The 17,767-nt window shown below is 36.7% G+C and overlaps 3 protein-coding genes across 4 annotated transcripts; 2 read left to right on the forward strand and 1 right to left on the reverse strand.

The window, feature by feature from the left end:
• Positions 1–800: 800 nt before the first annotated feature.
• On the forward strand, positions 801–4,566 carry LOC119996672. Of its 2 annotated transcripts, none has more exons than XM_038843392.1 (7): positions 801–1,108; positions 1,276–1,370; positions 2,237–2,351; positions 2,479–2,597; positions 3,510–3,696; positions 3,869–4,009; positions 4,210–4,566. In XM_038843392.1, the coding sequence occupies exons 1-7, from the start codon at positions 872–874 to the stop codon at positions 4,498–4,500; spliced, it is 1,185 nt and encodes a 394-aa protein (XP_038699320.1). In that variant the 5' UTR covers positions 801–871; the 3' UTR covers positions 4,501–4,566. The 2 variants fall into 2 exon arrangements, with proteins under 2 accessions (XP_038699320.1, XP_038699319.1); XM_038843391.1 differs by having other exon boundaries at positions 807–1,108; positions 3,866–4,009.
• Positions 4,567–6,328: 1,762 nt separating this feature from the next.
• LOC119996670 (ethylene-responsive transcription factor ERN1-like) lies at positions 6,329–8,647 on the forward strand. The gene has a single exon (XM_038843389.1). The coding sequence runs from the start codon at positions 7,436–7,438 to the stop codon at positions 8,645–8,647; it is 1,212 nt and encodes a 403-aa protein (XP_038699317.1). The 5' UTR covers positions 6,329–7,435.
• Positions 8,648–9,667: 1,020 nt separating this feature from the next.
• Positions 9,668–16,797, reverse strand: LOC119996667 (SNF1-related protein kinase catalytic subunit alpha KIN10-like). The gene is made up of 11 exons (XM_038843386.1): positions 16,559–16,797; positions 15,761–15,959; positions 15,498–15,682; positions 15,222–15,404; positions 14,947–15,078; positions 12,198–12,383; positions 11,563–11,652; positions 11,410–11,493; positions 10,990–11,130; positions 10,368–10,610; positions 9,668–9,977 (listed from the first exon to the last, which is right to left on the reverse strand). Exons 2-11 carry the CDS (start codon positions 15,945–15,947, stop codon positions 9,864–9,866), a joined length of 1,545 nt encoding a protein of 514 aa, XP_038699314.1. The 5' UTR covers positions 15,948–15,959; positions 16,559–16,797; the 3' UTR covers positions 9,668–9,863.
• Positions 16,798–17,767: the final 970 nt, after the last annotated feature.

Below are 17,767 nucleotides of genomic sequence, written 5' to 3' on the forward strand. Positions count from 1 at the left end.
CGAGAGTCTTGATCGACAGTCTTGATCGACAGTCTCACATGAGTCTTCACATAAGCCCATTCACAGCACAAGCATGAGAGTCTTCATCTAACCCCAGTCTTCATCAATAGTCCTCACGACACATTGTTGGTATAGTTTATTTTTGCAATTATAGGCATTTATCCATTTGTCATGGATGCTAAAATTCATAATGTATCACAAAGGGATTTGGGTTCTTCATCATCTAGCGAATTTGCATATGTGCCTCAAGTAGTGTTTGAAAAAATCCCTAAAATTGGACAAGAGTTTGAGTCAATAGAAGAATCTCAAAATTATTACAATGACTATGATAGGGATGCTGGTTTTAGTGTTCGAAATTATTCGACTAAGAAAAATAATTTCAATGAGATTATTAGAAAGGAATTTGTTTGCTTCAAAGAGGGAATTCGGGGTGAAAGATCCAAAGCTAATTGTAGTAGAAAACGTGGGTTAACTCGAGAAGGATGTAAGGCAAAGATAACTATTGTCAAGAAAGGTGCAGTTTTTGTTGTCAAACAATTTAATGAGATCCATAATCATATTCTGACAACACCAAAAAAGGTGCATATGTTAAGGTCTCATCGTTCTATGTCAAATACCAAAAAGGCATTGACACAACAATTTGATGCTACAAATGTGCCCATACATAAACAGATTAGTATTTTTGAGATACAATCAGAAGGTATATATATATATATATATATATCAGTGTTGACAAAGTTAATATTTTGTGATTAAAATTTTGATTTTAATATAATTAATTTTGAAAGAAACGACAAAAACATCTATCGTTTTGAGACGGATAAGGAAGCCTTGAAGCTACTCGCACACTGTCGCGCTTCGAGCCTTCTCCATGGCCTCCATTTGCAGCTCTCTTTCGCTTCCTCCATTACCCAAAATTTCCAGAATTTCAAACCAAAACCATTTTCCTTTCTCCATAATTGCATCTAGGAGCCCCATAACCCGACCCGCGTGCTCATTATCCTCCTCCACAACAACGGGAACCCAAGATGACCTGGAACTCATGAGCATCGACAACCTTCGCCGCTTTTTCGACCTCAATATCGGAAAGTGGACGGGTTCTTTCCATGTAAGGCTTCAAAACTAATAAATACAAGTGATTATGTTTTAAATGTGTTGATTTGATTGTCTTTCTTTGGGTTTATTGTTGGATTGTTTGCTTTTGAAAATGTTTGGGGTTTCTTTGACAATGTGGACTGAAGTGGCGATGGATATTTTTGTGATTGAATTTGACAGCAATTCGGTGGTCATGGGAATTTGATGCAAAAGGTGAGTACGAAGCTTGCAGTGAGCTCATATGGAGAAGATGAACTGATGAGTCTCATTCAAACGTAAGCTTCATTTCTCAAGGATTATCAGTGAACATATTCAATCTAAAATAGTTGATATTAGTTTAGGTTGCGACAAATTTGTTTTTGATTGATTTATCATGCTATCAATAAGTGGCTTAGAGATGATTTATTGGTTAAGTGAAGTAATTTAGTGTTGTAGAAGACTGGAAGTACTGATTCTGTACCCTAAATGAAGGGAAAAAAATTTGTTGGAAAATGAAATTACACATGGGGAGCTATCCCAAAATTGGTTAAATTTCTTTGTCCACGGTGGTATTTCTTCACAAAATCTCGTGATAATCACATGATTTTCGTGAGTTTACAAAACATTCAGTTTCTGAGGGAGTTGGTATTAGAAGACCAGGAACTGTGGGGATTCTTACGACTATTTATAGATGAGTGGGATTGAATTTTAAGATGTGTATATGTTTGACATGTTTATTATACCATTCATTTGCTGAATCATACTGACAGTTGCCAAAACCATGGTCTGACGTTTTCCATTCTGAAAAACGTCCTTCTTAGTAAATAAAAGGGGAAGCATAATTTTCTGGAAGCCAAGGCTATGGCTTTTCTCAAATAAAATCACACATGATAGAGAATTTTCCAGGGCTCAAATCATTGCATATGTTTGTGCTGTTTGTTATATAACATTTTGAAAACAAGCAAAGGAAACTTCTTTTAAACCAAAAAGAATTGAGTTCCCTTCTCGAAAACTTTTCAGCATGACACAGATATTAGGAGTGTCTTGCCAAGAACCATGTTAATATCTGTAAACGAATTTCACACGCTATTGAAGTTCTCCACAAGCATAATCAATGTGATATTTAGTTTTAGTCTTCTCATAATCTAGTTGTATTTTCTAGGCTGTACATAAAACAACCTCCATCAAGCACATCAATATCTGGATATGAGGAGCCAGAATGGGCAGAGTACAAAATCAAAGAAACTAACATGTTCACTGTAGACAAATATCAACAGGTGAGTTCTTCCAACAGTTTGGACTTATGAGTTTAATATATGTATTTTTTAATTGTAGAAAAAGACTTGTACTTTGGTCTTTGTGACTATTCTTTCCTATTAAGTTTCCATTACAATTAGTCTTCAGATTGGCTTCTTCCCAAGAGAGAGGGCATTCTCTCTAAGGTATCAGACAGCTGGAATGTTAGAAACAGTGTTGAGGCAGGGTGTACTTGGTGAAGACGACACAGAAGAAGAATCACCCAAGTGAGTTCTCTTATCTCCATAGACATTCTTGTCCCTTTAAGTGCTAATCCGTACATGGCATAATTGTAACATTAGCATGATAACGTAGTTGCTTCCCATTAGTGAATAGAACTGTTGCCCCATTTGGATATTTCTCAAAAAGTAGCTGGTCATGTGCATTATATTGTCAATTGACATTATGTACCTTGATCATATAAGCCAACAATTTTATGGAGGAGTAGTTTACAATGCCATAGTTCTTAATGCACAATAATTGCTATGAGTGATGTGACTGAACTGGGCTTTGCCCTTTGGGTTATTTACTACTAGAGGTTATAAGTCCATTGTCTACATGCCATCAGTATCAGCCTGTCGTGAATCGAAATCCGCCATGTCATTACCTTGTGGCAGTAACTCACAGCCAATCTTCGGCATGTTCAATTCAACTAGGTGTGGATCTGCTAGCCTGGCCTATCACCATGACAGTTGCTCCCACGGAAGGGATGCGGGAGTCCCATATGCAATGCCCACTATCCACGTATGGTGGTATCCTTGACCTGGCTTCGGTATTAAATTTCACCAAGCCAGGCTTTAACCTAAATGTTCTAGTGGGTGCAATTCTTGTTTGTTTTAAATCAAATGGTTAATGTAATAGTTAGAGGCTGGGCCTGATGGGTATGGGTGCGGTCGTAGGTTGTTTCCTTTCAACCTAACAGCTATGTATACATTTGATCTTTCCACAACCTGACCCTAGTAGAAATCTCTTCATTGACTGCCCGTTTTAACCCTTCACTATTCTTTCTCGTGACTTGTAGTCTTGAAGGTACAAGGTTATGTCATGTTCTTATCTTATCTGGATCCTCAAGTTGCCATATTTAGCAGCACCACTTCTCAATCTTGTTTTACAAATGTTTGATGCGTACCATGGTGCAGAAATCTTAAGCTTCCCTCTCGTCAACCTTCCATTGTGTGTGAGAATTGCCTGTATTCAAAGGAGAAAGATAGGCGAGCGAGAGCCTTTCACATCATGGACCCAAAAGGTGTTCTAGAAATGCTTCTCATCTTTGTCGAAGACAGAGGCGATGATGTTCTTCTCCATCCTTCACTTGACTCTGCAATGGTTAGTTCTATGATCCTTTTCTCTGATTTATGGATGCAAGCAAAATTAATTTTAGCAAAATTAATTTTGACATGATCACCTAATTGCTTGGATTGGCAATACATAAAACATCATTATACAAAATTCATGAGATAAAAGCTTTCTTTGTCTTCGTCTTTTCTTATTATAGGAGAGCAATGAAAGGATCATACCATTTCTTGGTAACTGGAAAGGCCATTCTATAACAAAACGCAGTGGCGTTTATGGAGCAACAGTTGATGAAGCTGACACGGTTGCTTTACTTGAAATGGACGATAGGGGTCACCTCATTCAGGTATGCATCATTGGGCTGCTAAAACCTCAACCCGTGAAATCGGATATATTCGGTTCTTTTACGTTCAATATTTCCTTTGTTTAGATTACTGATAGATGTATGGTTAACTGATCTTAAGCTTTCTTGCTTATTTTATTGCTCCTTATGGTCAGAATCTGATTCCCATGATCTTCCCCTCATGATTTGAAAATAATAATCAGGATATCAATTCCACATCTAGCGGTCGCGATGTCACCACAAATGTGCATTGGACTGGTACTCTCTCAGACAACTTGGTAACATTTGATGGAGGTTACCAGATGACATTACTGCCAGGAGGCATGTACATGGGCTGTCCTTGTGATATTGCAAAGAATGTTGCAGAATCCAAGTCATTCCATTTGGAATTCTGTTGGGTTGAGTCACCTGGGAAGAGGCAGAGACTCATTCGAACATACGATGTAGATGGCCTAGCTGTGTCGTCAACTTACTTTTCTGAGGTCAAATTGTGAGTTCATACTACATTGCAGTGTACTTGAATCTTTTGAATTGAATATAGAATTAGTTTTTTGCCCTAAGATTGCTTCATTGACAACTTTTTTTTTGATAACAGAAGATTCTTTATCTCAATATGCCTATTGAATAATTGAGCCAACTCTAAACTCGGTCATCAACTGCTCTACACTAACCACAATTGAGACCTGAGTTGAAACCCATTCGACAACGGATAACTATCCCAAATTCCCAACCAAAGATGAAAAGACCGTTATCATATAAAGTAACTTTAATAAATTACACAATAAAACAGATTAAGTCACAAATTCGCGAACTGAAAGAATAAATTATCCTTTTTGAAATGAAGGGGGATTGAATTAATTAGTGGTTCCGGTGAAGGAAAATTATACGTAAAAAATATATCAACACTACTTTTTTTTTTTTCTCTAATGGTTAATAAATTATTTTATTTATTTGTTTTTAACGAGCAATCATTCATCCCTACATGGTAAACCCAAAACGTGAATTCAAGGTTTTGGTTCATTCAACCCAAAACCTTTAAGATTAACAACTACCAGTCACAATAAAATAAATAAAATTTTTGGATTCACATAAGTGATGTGTTAAAAAGCGAATTGAGAAATGATGAAGAAACACAGGAAGACGGAGAAAGCGAAATGTAGGGGCAAATCCCTCGCTTCGACTGCAAAGGCTAGAGCAGCGAAGCGGCTATGGACGCCCCCTGGTTGCTAATGTGCGCCATGATTGTATAGACACTTTCTCTCGGGAATACCACGCCACCCCTAACTCAAGAGGTAAGCGCCCGGCCTCCGGCGCCTTGTTTATTATTTTGTTTCGATCCCCATTTCGACTCTCCGTGCTTTATATGCGCAACAAACCCTAATTTCTTTTCTTTTTCTTTTGACCTTTTTGCCATGCTTCTTTCTACTTTTGTCTATACTCTATTGTGCCTTCGCCTAATTGCTTTGCCTTTACTGGACCGAATTTTGTTGTTGGATTTGGTCTGAGCCACGGCCCAATTCTTGTGTGGGCTGCGGCCCAACAATTGTTCCGCACTTGAACCCACCTATTCAAAACAATTGTGAAGGGTGAAGTGATAATTTCTTATTTTATTGTTTCTTTTACTAATTCAAATGTTGGATTAGAATAAAAATTAACATGTTTGATGCCTTGAAGATGGGCTAAATACAAATTCTCTGTATCTGGTTTGACTTAAATGCATAATCAACCAAATGAGAGGTGACTTAGTTGGTAATGGTTGGGTTAGACATATGTGTCTAATGATCAACTGAGTTAGACATATCTGTGTCCAATGTTCGATTCCAAGAAACATATGTGTGTCCAATGTTCTTGTTCTACTGTATAAGTTATGGTTTTTGTAATGTTCAATATTACCATGAAAACTACTTTTCAGCTCCAATCAATAAACCAAATGGCTTCTACTTAGCCTAGGCTGGCTTTCTCTTTTCTTCCTCCCCCAAAAGCCATGCCCTTTTCTTCCTTTCTTTTTATATGGCAATAGAACTGTAGAAGGCTCTGTAACAATAAGAGGCTTTGTTAGTAATTTTCTAGCTTAAGGGATGATTTCTTTGAGACACTGCCATGTGGAGAAAAATGAAGGGCCTTTGACATTTTTTCCTGCTTATTCATGCTGATGAAGTGCTGAGGAATATTTGCTGATAAGTTTTCCATGATAATGAAACCAATTTCATTTCTTGTACACATTTGTGCACTGAGTGTGATGCATGTCTTCTTGTGGACGGATGCAGATTCGTTTTGATTTAGTTGTAGGATTTAGGGTGGCAGTCCTTTTCATGTTGGTTAACTTCAAAGATATTAAAAACCAACATATCAAACAGAGAGAGAAGTTATCTCTGCATATGAACCTGTTTGGCTGTTTGTTCCTTTATTTTCTCTGAATATATTAAAGATATTGAACCTTTGTTGTAGTTTATATTGTTATCATCATATATTTTTCTAATAGCACTACTAAGAAAGAGTTGGAAAAAAAACTGTCTCTGTGCTTTTCTGTGCATAGCATATAAACATTTAGAACGTTTAGAGTCAGTCCAAGAATGTCATTGTCTCTGCTTAATTAATGAAAACCCTTTTATAGTTTAATCTAAATATCTTCATTCATTAGAAATATTAAAATGGTTTTGGAAATCAGAAAATATTGCATCTCTCATAATTGTCATGGTTTAGTCGAGCTTTGGAGATTTCGCTCCTTTTTACTGTTATGAACATTGACAAAAGCAAAAATGATTAGTTCTCTCTATGCAGCATGACTGGTTTTCCAAAGAAATGTGCTTAATCGGCTTTTGGAAGCTTGAAAATGACTTATGGTTCGAGATCTGATCATTGATTAGCTCATAGTTTTGGTTATGCCTGTAGGTATTGCAATATGTCTCTATCAGGATAATGATAACTTCAATGGTTTTTTTTTTTTTTCTCCTAAGTGCTCTAACTTAACAGAGTTGTATTATATAAAATTTACAAGTTTCCGCATTGGACAGCATAAATTATAAAAGAAACTAGAGGAGATTGAAGGAGAGTGATAGGTTGACTCAGTCAGGGCCTGAGTCCTGCATTTTGATACTTAAGAAATGGAGAATAGGAGGCTTAGATACCATTTGGCTGGCTTAGTCAAAGAAATAAAACAAACATTCCCACTCTGTCGATAAAAGCAAGAAACTTCCATATGTTTCAATTCTAGCAGAAATTGAGAAGGAACAAGGATGAACAAACAAGCAATAAGACTCTTTCAGCAGTTCCCTTTCTGTTTGACAGGATTATCAAGGCCTACATATATATATATGAAGGCACATACACCCCCAAAACAACACCACCAAAGCTTCTAAAAAAGACTTACTATAGCCTACAAATCTTAACATCCTTTTAGAAAACAAAAGAACATACAGAAGGAGAACTATGGCTAGGAAGAGAAAGATGGATGACTGTGTGCAGGAGAAAAATTCTAGTGAGAACAACATGGCTTGGGATGAGATGGTGAAGGAAGTCGCCACAGCAGCAGCAGTGGGAGGAGCCCGGGGAGCTAGAAAGAGATATGTTGGTGTCCGACAGAGGCCATCAGGGAGGTGGGTAGCTGAGATCAAAGACACCATACAGAAGATAAGGGTGTGGTTAGGCACATTTGATACTGCAGAGGAAGCAGCCAGAGCTTATGATGAGGCTGCTTGCTTGCTTCGCGGTGCCAACACTCGGACAAATTTCTGGCCTTGTTCTCCATCCTCTTCTTCAACTCCAGCTCTTCCCTCGAAGATCACAAACTTGCTTCTCCAAAGGCTCAAATCAAGAAACAATTCTTGCGCTGCTTCTTCACCTACTTCTCCACCAATCAACCGGCTAGAAGAGCAACAAGCAAAGGAGTTCAAAGAAGAAGAAGAAGAAACAGATTTTTCAAATACCCACTTCACAGATTTCCTCAATGATCCTGATGACTATATTTTGCGCAACGATAACGTTGGCAACATCAGTGCAAGTCGTATTGACTACATGACAAGTAGTCTTGAGTCATGTTTGAACGAGAAAGAAGATAGTGGGAGTAAGGAAATGGATATGGATTGTTGCTGGAATGATGTGGCACAGACTTCTAGTGGTGATGGTAACTTTGGAGGAGAAGGAGAAGAAGATGAAGAAGAAGAAGAAGGAACCGATATGGGGGCGTTGGATTTTAACTTTGTGGACAATGTTGGATCATCTTTTTATTACTCTCCTTTTGAGATTGCAGAGGAGATTGAAGAACCGGTGGAGCCTGAATACTGCGGTGATGAACCTTCAATGCTCAGGGCTGCCATGAAGAGGATGAAGTATGAAAGAAAATTCTCGGCCTCTCTCTATGCTTTCAACGGGATACCTGAGTGCTTGAAATTGAGAGTTGCAGCACAAAATGTGAAGGGGAGAGCAAGGTCTGATCACTTCACCAAACTTCAAAACGCATGTGATAAGAATGACGAGGATGAGGAGAAGAATGCAAATGAAGATGATACAGAAGTGATGAGGAAACAGGAGGAAAAACAAGAGAGTTCCGAGGATATGGGGTCATCTTCTTCCTTGAGCAATGACAGTGAATTTTCACTCTGGAACTCTCTGGATCTGCCTCCCATTTGCTTTGTTAACTGACTTATGTACTGTTCCCACATTTCTTGGCATTCCATGTTATAATTTGTCAGCAAAATTTTTATGATTTCAGGCAGTGCTAGTTCAGAGATATAACTCAAAGAGGAAGAAATGAGATGTAGTCATGGTCGGGTTTTTCTAGCTAGCATATTATGAACCACTCAAAGTTTAATTGTTTCTGTGCAATTTTGAGGAGTGAATGCGAAGCATTTGTTGGATCATCTACATTGGTTTTTCTTAGCTGCTAATGTTAGCAACAAAAACGCTTCTTGTTTTTCCCAGTTTTGCTCGTCTTACTGGACATGGTGATACTGCAAAGACAATTTCAATAAGTGAATATGAAGCATTTGTTGTATCATCTACTACATTGGTCACTATCCCCGGTCTATAAAGCATTAGAGGAAGCTGGTCTTCAGCTTACTGGAAAAATCTACAAGATGCCTAATTGCCTACTGGCCTCCCCCACTATGGGTCCGTTTGGTAGAATTTATATTAGGGGAAAAAGAACTAGTTTATAAACCGTCAAAAAATAAGTTAGTTAGTCGGGAGTGTTCGATGATACTTTTAAAACTAACGCTAATTTTATACTTGGTGGTTATAAAAACGCTAGCTTATTTTCAAAATAAATTCATATAAACGTATATATATACATGTACCAAACAAACCCACAGTAAAACAGAACCTTAAATCCATGTTTTCTGAAAATAACACAAAAACACATGTTTGGTTTCATGTATTTTTTTCCTAAAAAAAATAAAAAACATTTTTTAGGAAAACATATAAAACTTCTCGTCATTGTTTGATTTGTTTTGTTTCTATTTCTTGTTGCACCTTGCGAATTGTTACAAAAATATCTCTTTTTACCAAACAAAATTTATGTTTTGTACTTCTCAAAATTATTCTCCAATAATACTACTATTAAATTCAATTTTTGAAAATTCAACCAAACATTTCAACTTATAAAAATCCCCTTTCGATTCAAAACATTCAGGAAAATCCCAGTTCAGAGAGATGCAGAGGGCATAAAAAAGTGAGTCTACAGCAGTTCATAGAGGCCAACTTGGGTCTTGAGTGTTGGCTAGAAACCCCAATTACGCAATTAACCCATATAAAACTGGGGGGGAGGGGGAGCGGGAGCAATAAAAGGGTCACAACAAGGACCCAAACTGATAGCCAAGTTATCTACACCATTCATTTATTCACAACAAAAGGTCACCTTCTAAAGGACCCGAAGCTGCGAAAGGAAAGCTGCACAAAGATCCAAGAAGAGAAATTGCGGTCCCTGCACCCTCTGTAGATCAAGCAGATACTTCTCCTCACGAGTTTTGTAAAGCTGTTAAAGATACATAGCAATGGTCATATTAGCATTACGATCCAGTGCCAGCTCGTGAAAATCAGCATGTTTAATAACAAACCAAATGTTGTTGGCATGAAAAAACGTTTTAAACTTCTCATTTCAATATGCAACTGCAATTAACAATTTAACAAATCAGAACAAATTCAGATGATCTTTAAAAATAATCCAGAAAATGTCCAACGGCTATTTGTAGATTCCACTTCGACAAAGACACCAACAAGAACAAAGGAGTGGGCAAGAAAACAGAGCATGGAAAGTGATGCTTTGTACCCATCAAACAAACTCATGATATTTATAAAGCATAATAAACCTCATCAATATCATCAACTTGCATCGTAAGAGGAATACAAAGGATCAGTAAGATACCTGCACTTCAAACTTCACCACATTTGGTGACTTGGTAACACCGTTGTTCTCAATGATGGCAGATTCATCACCAAAGTAATGACTGCTGTGTACAGAATCATTAACCATGCCTTCATGGAGACCCGAAACACCAGGAATCCACCTGCATTTCATGTTGTACTGCCCAATTTTCTTCCAACAAACATTCAGTTCTTGCAAAGCTTTCAAAACTTCAGTCATTATTTCACGAGGGTGGGCCCGAGACTGACAAGATGAAAGCAGTAACTAATATTGTTTCAAATAAGACAAAATAATTCAAGCTTTGATAATTGGCATCCAACCCACCACTATGCATGCATAGCGGCTCAACATTTACACCTAGACCTCCTTATCTAATAATTTATCCAATAATTATTCTAATCACTCTATCAATCATCTTCTATCATGTAGCAGGCATCATATGAGATGGAAGGATAGACATTTTCAGCTGGTCAACCACAAACAACCTCTTCACAATAAAAGGGTAAGCCTTAACTACATTTACCCTCTTCTTCATATCCCATGGTGGAGGCAGAAGCCAGGTGCACTAGGAGCAACTTCCTTGATCATGTCATGCAAAAAGTTAAATTTTCCTCAAACTTACCTGGAGTCCAAGAGCCCACTTCCTCTCCGCTGGGAACTGCGGTCTTAAACTTAGCCCTTGATAATCCATGTACCCTGGAAGTCGGTGACCCCCGGGTGAAGCAGGAGTTTCATTTGGATACAAACGGTTGCAAACACTTTCCTGTCAGGATGCAGGATGTATTAGTAAGACAAGGATCTCAGATGTAATGGCTAATAAGAAGGGTATGGTTACAATAAAACAGCCCAACATTCATGCAGGCCAACTGTAGGACAAAAATGGCTATGCATTCACAACATCTATCAACCCTTCAGGCATATATAACTAGTCAATCTAAAGATAGATGCATTTCAAAATGCCTTCAGAGGGCCACTAAAGACTCCAAATGACTTCACTGACTAGCCATTACTAATAAATTAACTTTAACATAAAGAAGCGCACCAGCGTTTCTTGGAACTCAGCTCCAAGATAGCCATTTGAAACACGGAAGCGATTGTCCAACAGAAGATAATATGCAACAGTAGCCTGCCATATATTCCACAAGATAGAGATGAATTGGTAACCTTAAGGACAAAAGGCTAGAGATATTCAAACCTCATTTTGCATTCTGTTGCGAAGAGACTCGATTAGTTGGGCCCTGTCAAATCCCATCTGCACCACTTCCAGAAGAATATCTTCATCAATCTGGAAAAAGCAGCATTGTAGGTGAATAAATGGCTTGCACACTACATGATAATGGAGAACCACATACAACGCAGAATATCCCCCAACATTTTATATATCCCACAAAATTACTCAACTACCTGCAAGCAAATGGCACAGATAGCCTTAACCCTGAGTTGCGTTTATCTAATAATTTTATTGTTCGAGCAGGAGACAAGATGAAAGGTATACTTGCTCGGGAATATTTAGCTAAAACAATAGGTCTACCTTTAAAAGATTTATTTATTATCATCCATAGGAATCATAGCAATTGCTACACATGAAAGAACCAATTTACAGTTGCATGGTAAGGTAGACATCAATGAAGTTAAGAGAGACGAAATATGCTACTCTAAATAATCAGTGGTATAAAAATGTCCTCCCCATACTAATATTCTGACATTATCCATGCCGTTAGAACTAAACAAAACCTACAAAACCCAATGGCAGCAGAGCTACTAACAGAACCAATTTATAGAGAAAACAAAAATCTCTGCAGTTATATATTTTCGTCATGCTAGCCATACATTTCTTGCTTGTTGCATTGTATCCGGTGGGGGAACTGCTAAATAGCGAGGAAGACGAGCTTGGAACCAAGGATGTTGACGTATATCAGGAATTGTGATCCGCTTCATTGGGTCTACCACAAGCATCCTTGGAATCAGATCTCTAGCACCAGGTGATAAATGGCTGGGAAGGGTGTATATCCCACCCTAAATGAAACAAATTGTAAGTTCGGCGCACAGTACATTTAGTTTCTGTACGACTAACAACATAAATGATTCCATAAAATTCGCTATAATATGAAAAATTATCAAAGGTAAGAAGACGAGCATTGAATAGACTAAACACTCAATAATGAATGCACCTAAGCACTCACAATGGCAATGATAGCGTTGGAATTGTAAATACAATACAAGTAAAAGCGAACAACATCATGGCAAATGTGATTTGCAATTTCATGCATCGTCAAAGATGGTCCTTCAGGGACGTCTCAATTTATCGAGGATAATTCACTACCATCCTGACTAAAATTTAATTCCACATATTTGGTACTAAGATTTGACAGCAGATGTTATACTCCTCTCGAAACACCAAGAATAATGGAAATAATGATTGATCCTAAAATGAAACAATAAAAATCCCATGCATGAAATGCAATTATTAATAAACTTTGTAAATGGTGGCATACCATGGATGCGTTGTCTCACTAAATGGTCCTTTTATGGAAGAAAAGAAAAGAGAAGGAAAGGAAATAAATAAATAAATAACCCAAAGAAACATCAGATAACCAACGACAACATTAACTGTTACAAATGCAATCCCAGTTAACTATTTAATCAAGAAAAACTAATGCAGAGCAAAGACCAAGACTTTGGTGTCGGTCTGCCCAATCAAAGGATAGAAAAAGGCAAAGTCAGGTTCAGTCATGATATTCGATATAGAAAGGGGGGAAAATTGAGGTTTGAGACGCAGAGGAAATCCTAAGAAGAAATTTTAATGAATATGCATGCAACTAAAATTACTTTCGTGACGGAAAATATATATCTCATAAGTATCATAAGACTCATAAACAATTAGCTTGCATATGAACTATGAATGTCTTCAAAGCCCCAGAAGGCTAGAAATGATCCCTAAATAATAAATGCAGAACAAGATGATCGATCATCTGACTCATACTTATAAGAATAGTTAAAGATAGTATCACCAGTCGACCACAGTTGTCAAATCATGTATAGGAGCACGAATTGACGTCTAAAATTTTTATGAATCATATCGTATTGCGTAAGGTTCCAGAATAATATAAAACTATATTGAAAATACATAGACCTCTAACAACAATATCCTTATAAAATGAACCATCATCAAATGCCTCATTTAATGCATGCTAATAAAGTAATAGAAGTTTATATCACAGTTAAGAATGCAACTTATAAAGGAAAACTTAAAACAATATACATTACTAGAAGCCTATATCGTATTGTTCAAGCAATTTGTTAACCTTTTTGACACGCTTCGAAACTATATTTTAATCATAAAACAATTTGTATTTAAGTGTTGATACGTCCAAAAAAATGTAATTTTTTAAAATTATGAAACCAATTCAATATATGAAAAGAAAAGACACACCCACCCAACTAGTTAAACTATGCAATCTAGGTAATAAATATTGTCTAGCAAATGGGGCGTGAACGCTCTTGTACATAAAACTTTTAACATTAATATGTATAGAATGAATATCTTCCTTGATTGGGACAAAAAAAATGACTTGAGTAGCTAATAACATATCGAAAACTGGATATAGTTCCTCCCATTACAAAAATCAATCCACAAATTCAAAACTTAAATGGTACGAGTGCATGAGACTAAGATTGATCTACAAAATATTACGGATTAGGATACCAAAAAGGTAAGAGAAAGTCCAAAATTTTAATTGGCCATCAAATTTTGAGGGTACCTAACCCAAAAAATATCTTAGCCTAAACTTAATTGCATATAATGAAAACAATATTCAGAAAAATTGGGTCGCCATAGCCACTGCTAGGCCCCCTTAACCTCCGACAGTGCACCCTACCCACTTCGTTCCCTCCCAAAGTGTCACAAGAGTCCACCATTCTTCCTCCTCCTCCCAAAGTCCTAGATGAACCCACTTCTTTTGTTCATGGTTTCTCATGAAACCCACCTTGGTTCATTGCACTCTTGCCACATATGGAAATCCATCCCAAAACAAGCTCAAAGCTATTGCTTCAAGCTAGAGGCCAGATTTAAAGAGGAAGAATTTTGGCTTCTTCAACTTTGGATGTGTTTAGATCTTGAATTGTGTATGTATTGATGTCTCTTTTTAATCAGCTGTGTTATTTCCCTCAGTAAAATCAGTATTTTGGAAAACTCACATGTTTCACGATTTTGTACGAATCGTATCGAAATGTCCTATACATACATGTATGGTCCATGTTTTTTGTTCTTCCCAATATAGGCATAAGATACACACCAAATTGGCTTTAGCCAATATATATTGTGCGATACGTACAGAATCTCATACAGTTTTTACTTTTTACAATAATCGGTTCGACAGCGATCTTGCAATCAACCAGGGATCAAATGATGGTCAACTTCTATAATGACCTAATATTAAACCACTTTCCGCATTTGCAGAACTAGAAAGGAGAAAATCACATACAAAGCCATAAATACTGTCATAAATTAGCTCATCTGGCATTATTAGAATAACCAACTAATGTCAGAATAAACCAATCATAGTTAATCCATTAATACCTTTATTTTCTTAAAAAGGTTTGGAATGTTTTCATCATCAAAGGGCAGGGTACCGCAAAGAAGAGCATACAATATGACACCACAGCTCCAAACATCTACTTCAGGCCCAGAATACAGTTTCCCAGAAATAACCTATACAAATAATAGAGAAGATAAACTCCAAAACTAAATCATCACAAAATAAGTATTGTCAGTATTAAATAAAAGCGAAAGTGAATGAAGGAAATCCTTTTTCCATCAATGCATCTATAACTTAAAATGCCAAAATTCTGTACCTCTGGAGCAGCATAGTTTGGACTTCCGCAACTTGTCTTCAGAAAATGGCCATCTCGCATTATATTACTAAGTCCAAAATCAGCGATCTTCACATTGCATCTAGAATCCAAGAGCAGATTTTCAGGCTTAAGATCCCTATGAACAACCATATTCCTGTGGCAGTATTCCACGCCAGAAATAATCTGCTTCCAAACATTTGGCAATGAGTAATTTATAACATAATGAGAGAAAACAATGTCAGTGTCAGAACATGACTTATTAGTAGGTGATCCTACCTGCTGGAAGAAGTTCCGGGCCTCATCTTCTTGAAGCCTACCCTTCTCCACAATATAATCAAAAAGTTCCCCAGATTTCACATACTCCATCACAACATAAATGTCAGAAGGAGTTTCTATAACCTCGTAAAGTCGTATAATATGAGGATGCATAAACAACCTCAAGATTTTAATTTCTCTTCTCACTACAATGAGGTAGGAAGATTTGATCAGATTACAGAGCAAAAAGATGGGGGAAAAGATATTCTACAACGTAACCCTACCTTTCTCTTCCATTTCCATGTTCTTTATCTTGCGACGGTTCAGTATTTTTATGGCAACCTTGTGCCCAGTCAATGCATGTTCAGCGATCTTGACCTTACCGAAGGAACCAATTCCAAGAGTCTTACCGAGCTTATAGTTTGACAAGAACATATCCACACCACTATTTCCTCTGCTCGATCCATCCATTTTTCCTCTTCTCTAAAAGCATTCACAGTAGGTAAAGTGTAGGGGAAATCAGACAAATAGGGACGCACTTATGGAGTTATGCTACATCGTAAAAACCAAACAACAACATCTTCTGAACATATATAACAAGAACCGCAAAAGACTGAACACTTAATCAACCAACGTGAGTTCCTTTTGACTCTTGCCTCTACCTTAGAACCCTAATATTTACCCCAATGTGTATCGTTCATGGAAATGCTTATGCGAATGATATTGCTACCAACTATAACACCTCTCCTTCTCTACTAGAAATCTAAAACAAATTGAAGTTCATTTAAGTTAAAAGAAATAAATAAAAAAAATTAACAATCACAGCTCTTCGATTTCAGCTGCTTGAATCTTATACTTTCTGGTTCACGTTTCTATTCTCCCGAGTTCAAAAACTGAGCCAATACAGTCAAACAAAAATTAGGGTTCATACGAATTAAAAAAAACGAACGACCAAGAGGAGAACAACGAACGAAAATAAACAAACACATTCCATAAACATCACAGGCCAATCGCATCAACGCAACGCAGACGCGAAATTAGAAGTCCATGCAAACATGAATTAAGAAGTTCAGAGAAAATACCAAACGGAAAACACAAAACGATAAGCGAACAAGCAGCCGGAGCTCGCAGAGAACCGATCAGAGGACGCGAGCGAGTGAGAATAAATCTAAGGATTGCGAGACAGAGAGAGAAAAATAAGATAGAAAAAGAATAAAACAAGGGCCAGCCAATCAGATTCGAGGACCTTAGCAGAACAGGTTAGAGAGAGATGCGACAAGAGTTTTATCGACGGAGAAGAAGAGTGTAAGGAATTAGGAATAGAGAGGGCCGTAAAATAGAATAATATTAAAACAGCGAATTTAAATCTTTTCCATATTTATTTATTTTTTGTTTTTTGATAAAGGGAAGGGAGGGGAACACTCGAACTTGAGACTCTAAAACATACCAGACACATGAGCCTCATTTAAACTATTCGGGATTCACGTGGCAAATCAGTAAAATATTCACCTACTTGAACATTCTTGATTTTTTATTGTTAAATTATTAATTGGTATATTTATTCATCACAAGAAAATGACAAATATCATGTTTCCTTTTAGGTTATTGTTTTAATGACAAATTTTAAAAAATTAATTCTTTTGTATTTATGTCAAAAAATTTAACAAATATGCAATTTCATGCATGCAATCTGCCATCCATAATAAATAGTAATATATTTTTAAACTTCCTATAAAATAAAAAATATTGTCACTACACGTTAATTATTATACATCTCACGAGTACAATGTGAATGGTAGTAAAACGTGGTACTTGTGGGGCTTTTTTGGCATTATTACTTGGATTTACTAATTTTGTAAATGACTTGCTTTAACCTAATTAGCCAAAAATTAATTAGAACCCCATTTCTCAAAATTGATTTGTTAGATATTTTGACATTAATAATTAGTATTTCTTTCTTTCGAGATAACCAAGAACGATATTATACAAATTTGTTTATTGAATATCCTATATGAAACATAAACTCAAGCATCCGTACCTGACAATAAGATAAATTGACCAAAACCCAATATGTAATCACAAGAGTACTGCTCCTCGTGTGAATCAAACCAGGACATTAATAATAAGTCATTTTCTACCATATAAAACAGATTTCAGAGGCAAGTTCTATGGAGAAGAAATCAAGACTAAATTAATAGAGCCATAATATTCAAATGGACTTCCAAAATTTTCTTCTACACTTTTTTTGTTTTGTGTGATTCTAACAATTAAATTCTTGAGTGTAACGAACA

The sequence above is a fragment of the Tripterygium wilfordii genome, chromosome 4, assembly GCF_013401445.1.
Source record: "Tripterygium wilfordii isolate XIE 37 chromosome 4, ASM1340144v1, whole genome shotgun sequence".
Classification (NCBI taxonomy): Eukaryota; Viridiplantae; Streptophyta; class Magnoliopsida; order Celastrales; family Celastraceae; genus Tripterygium; species Tripterygium wilfordii.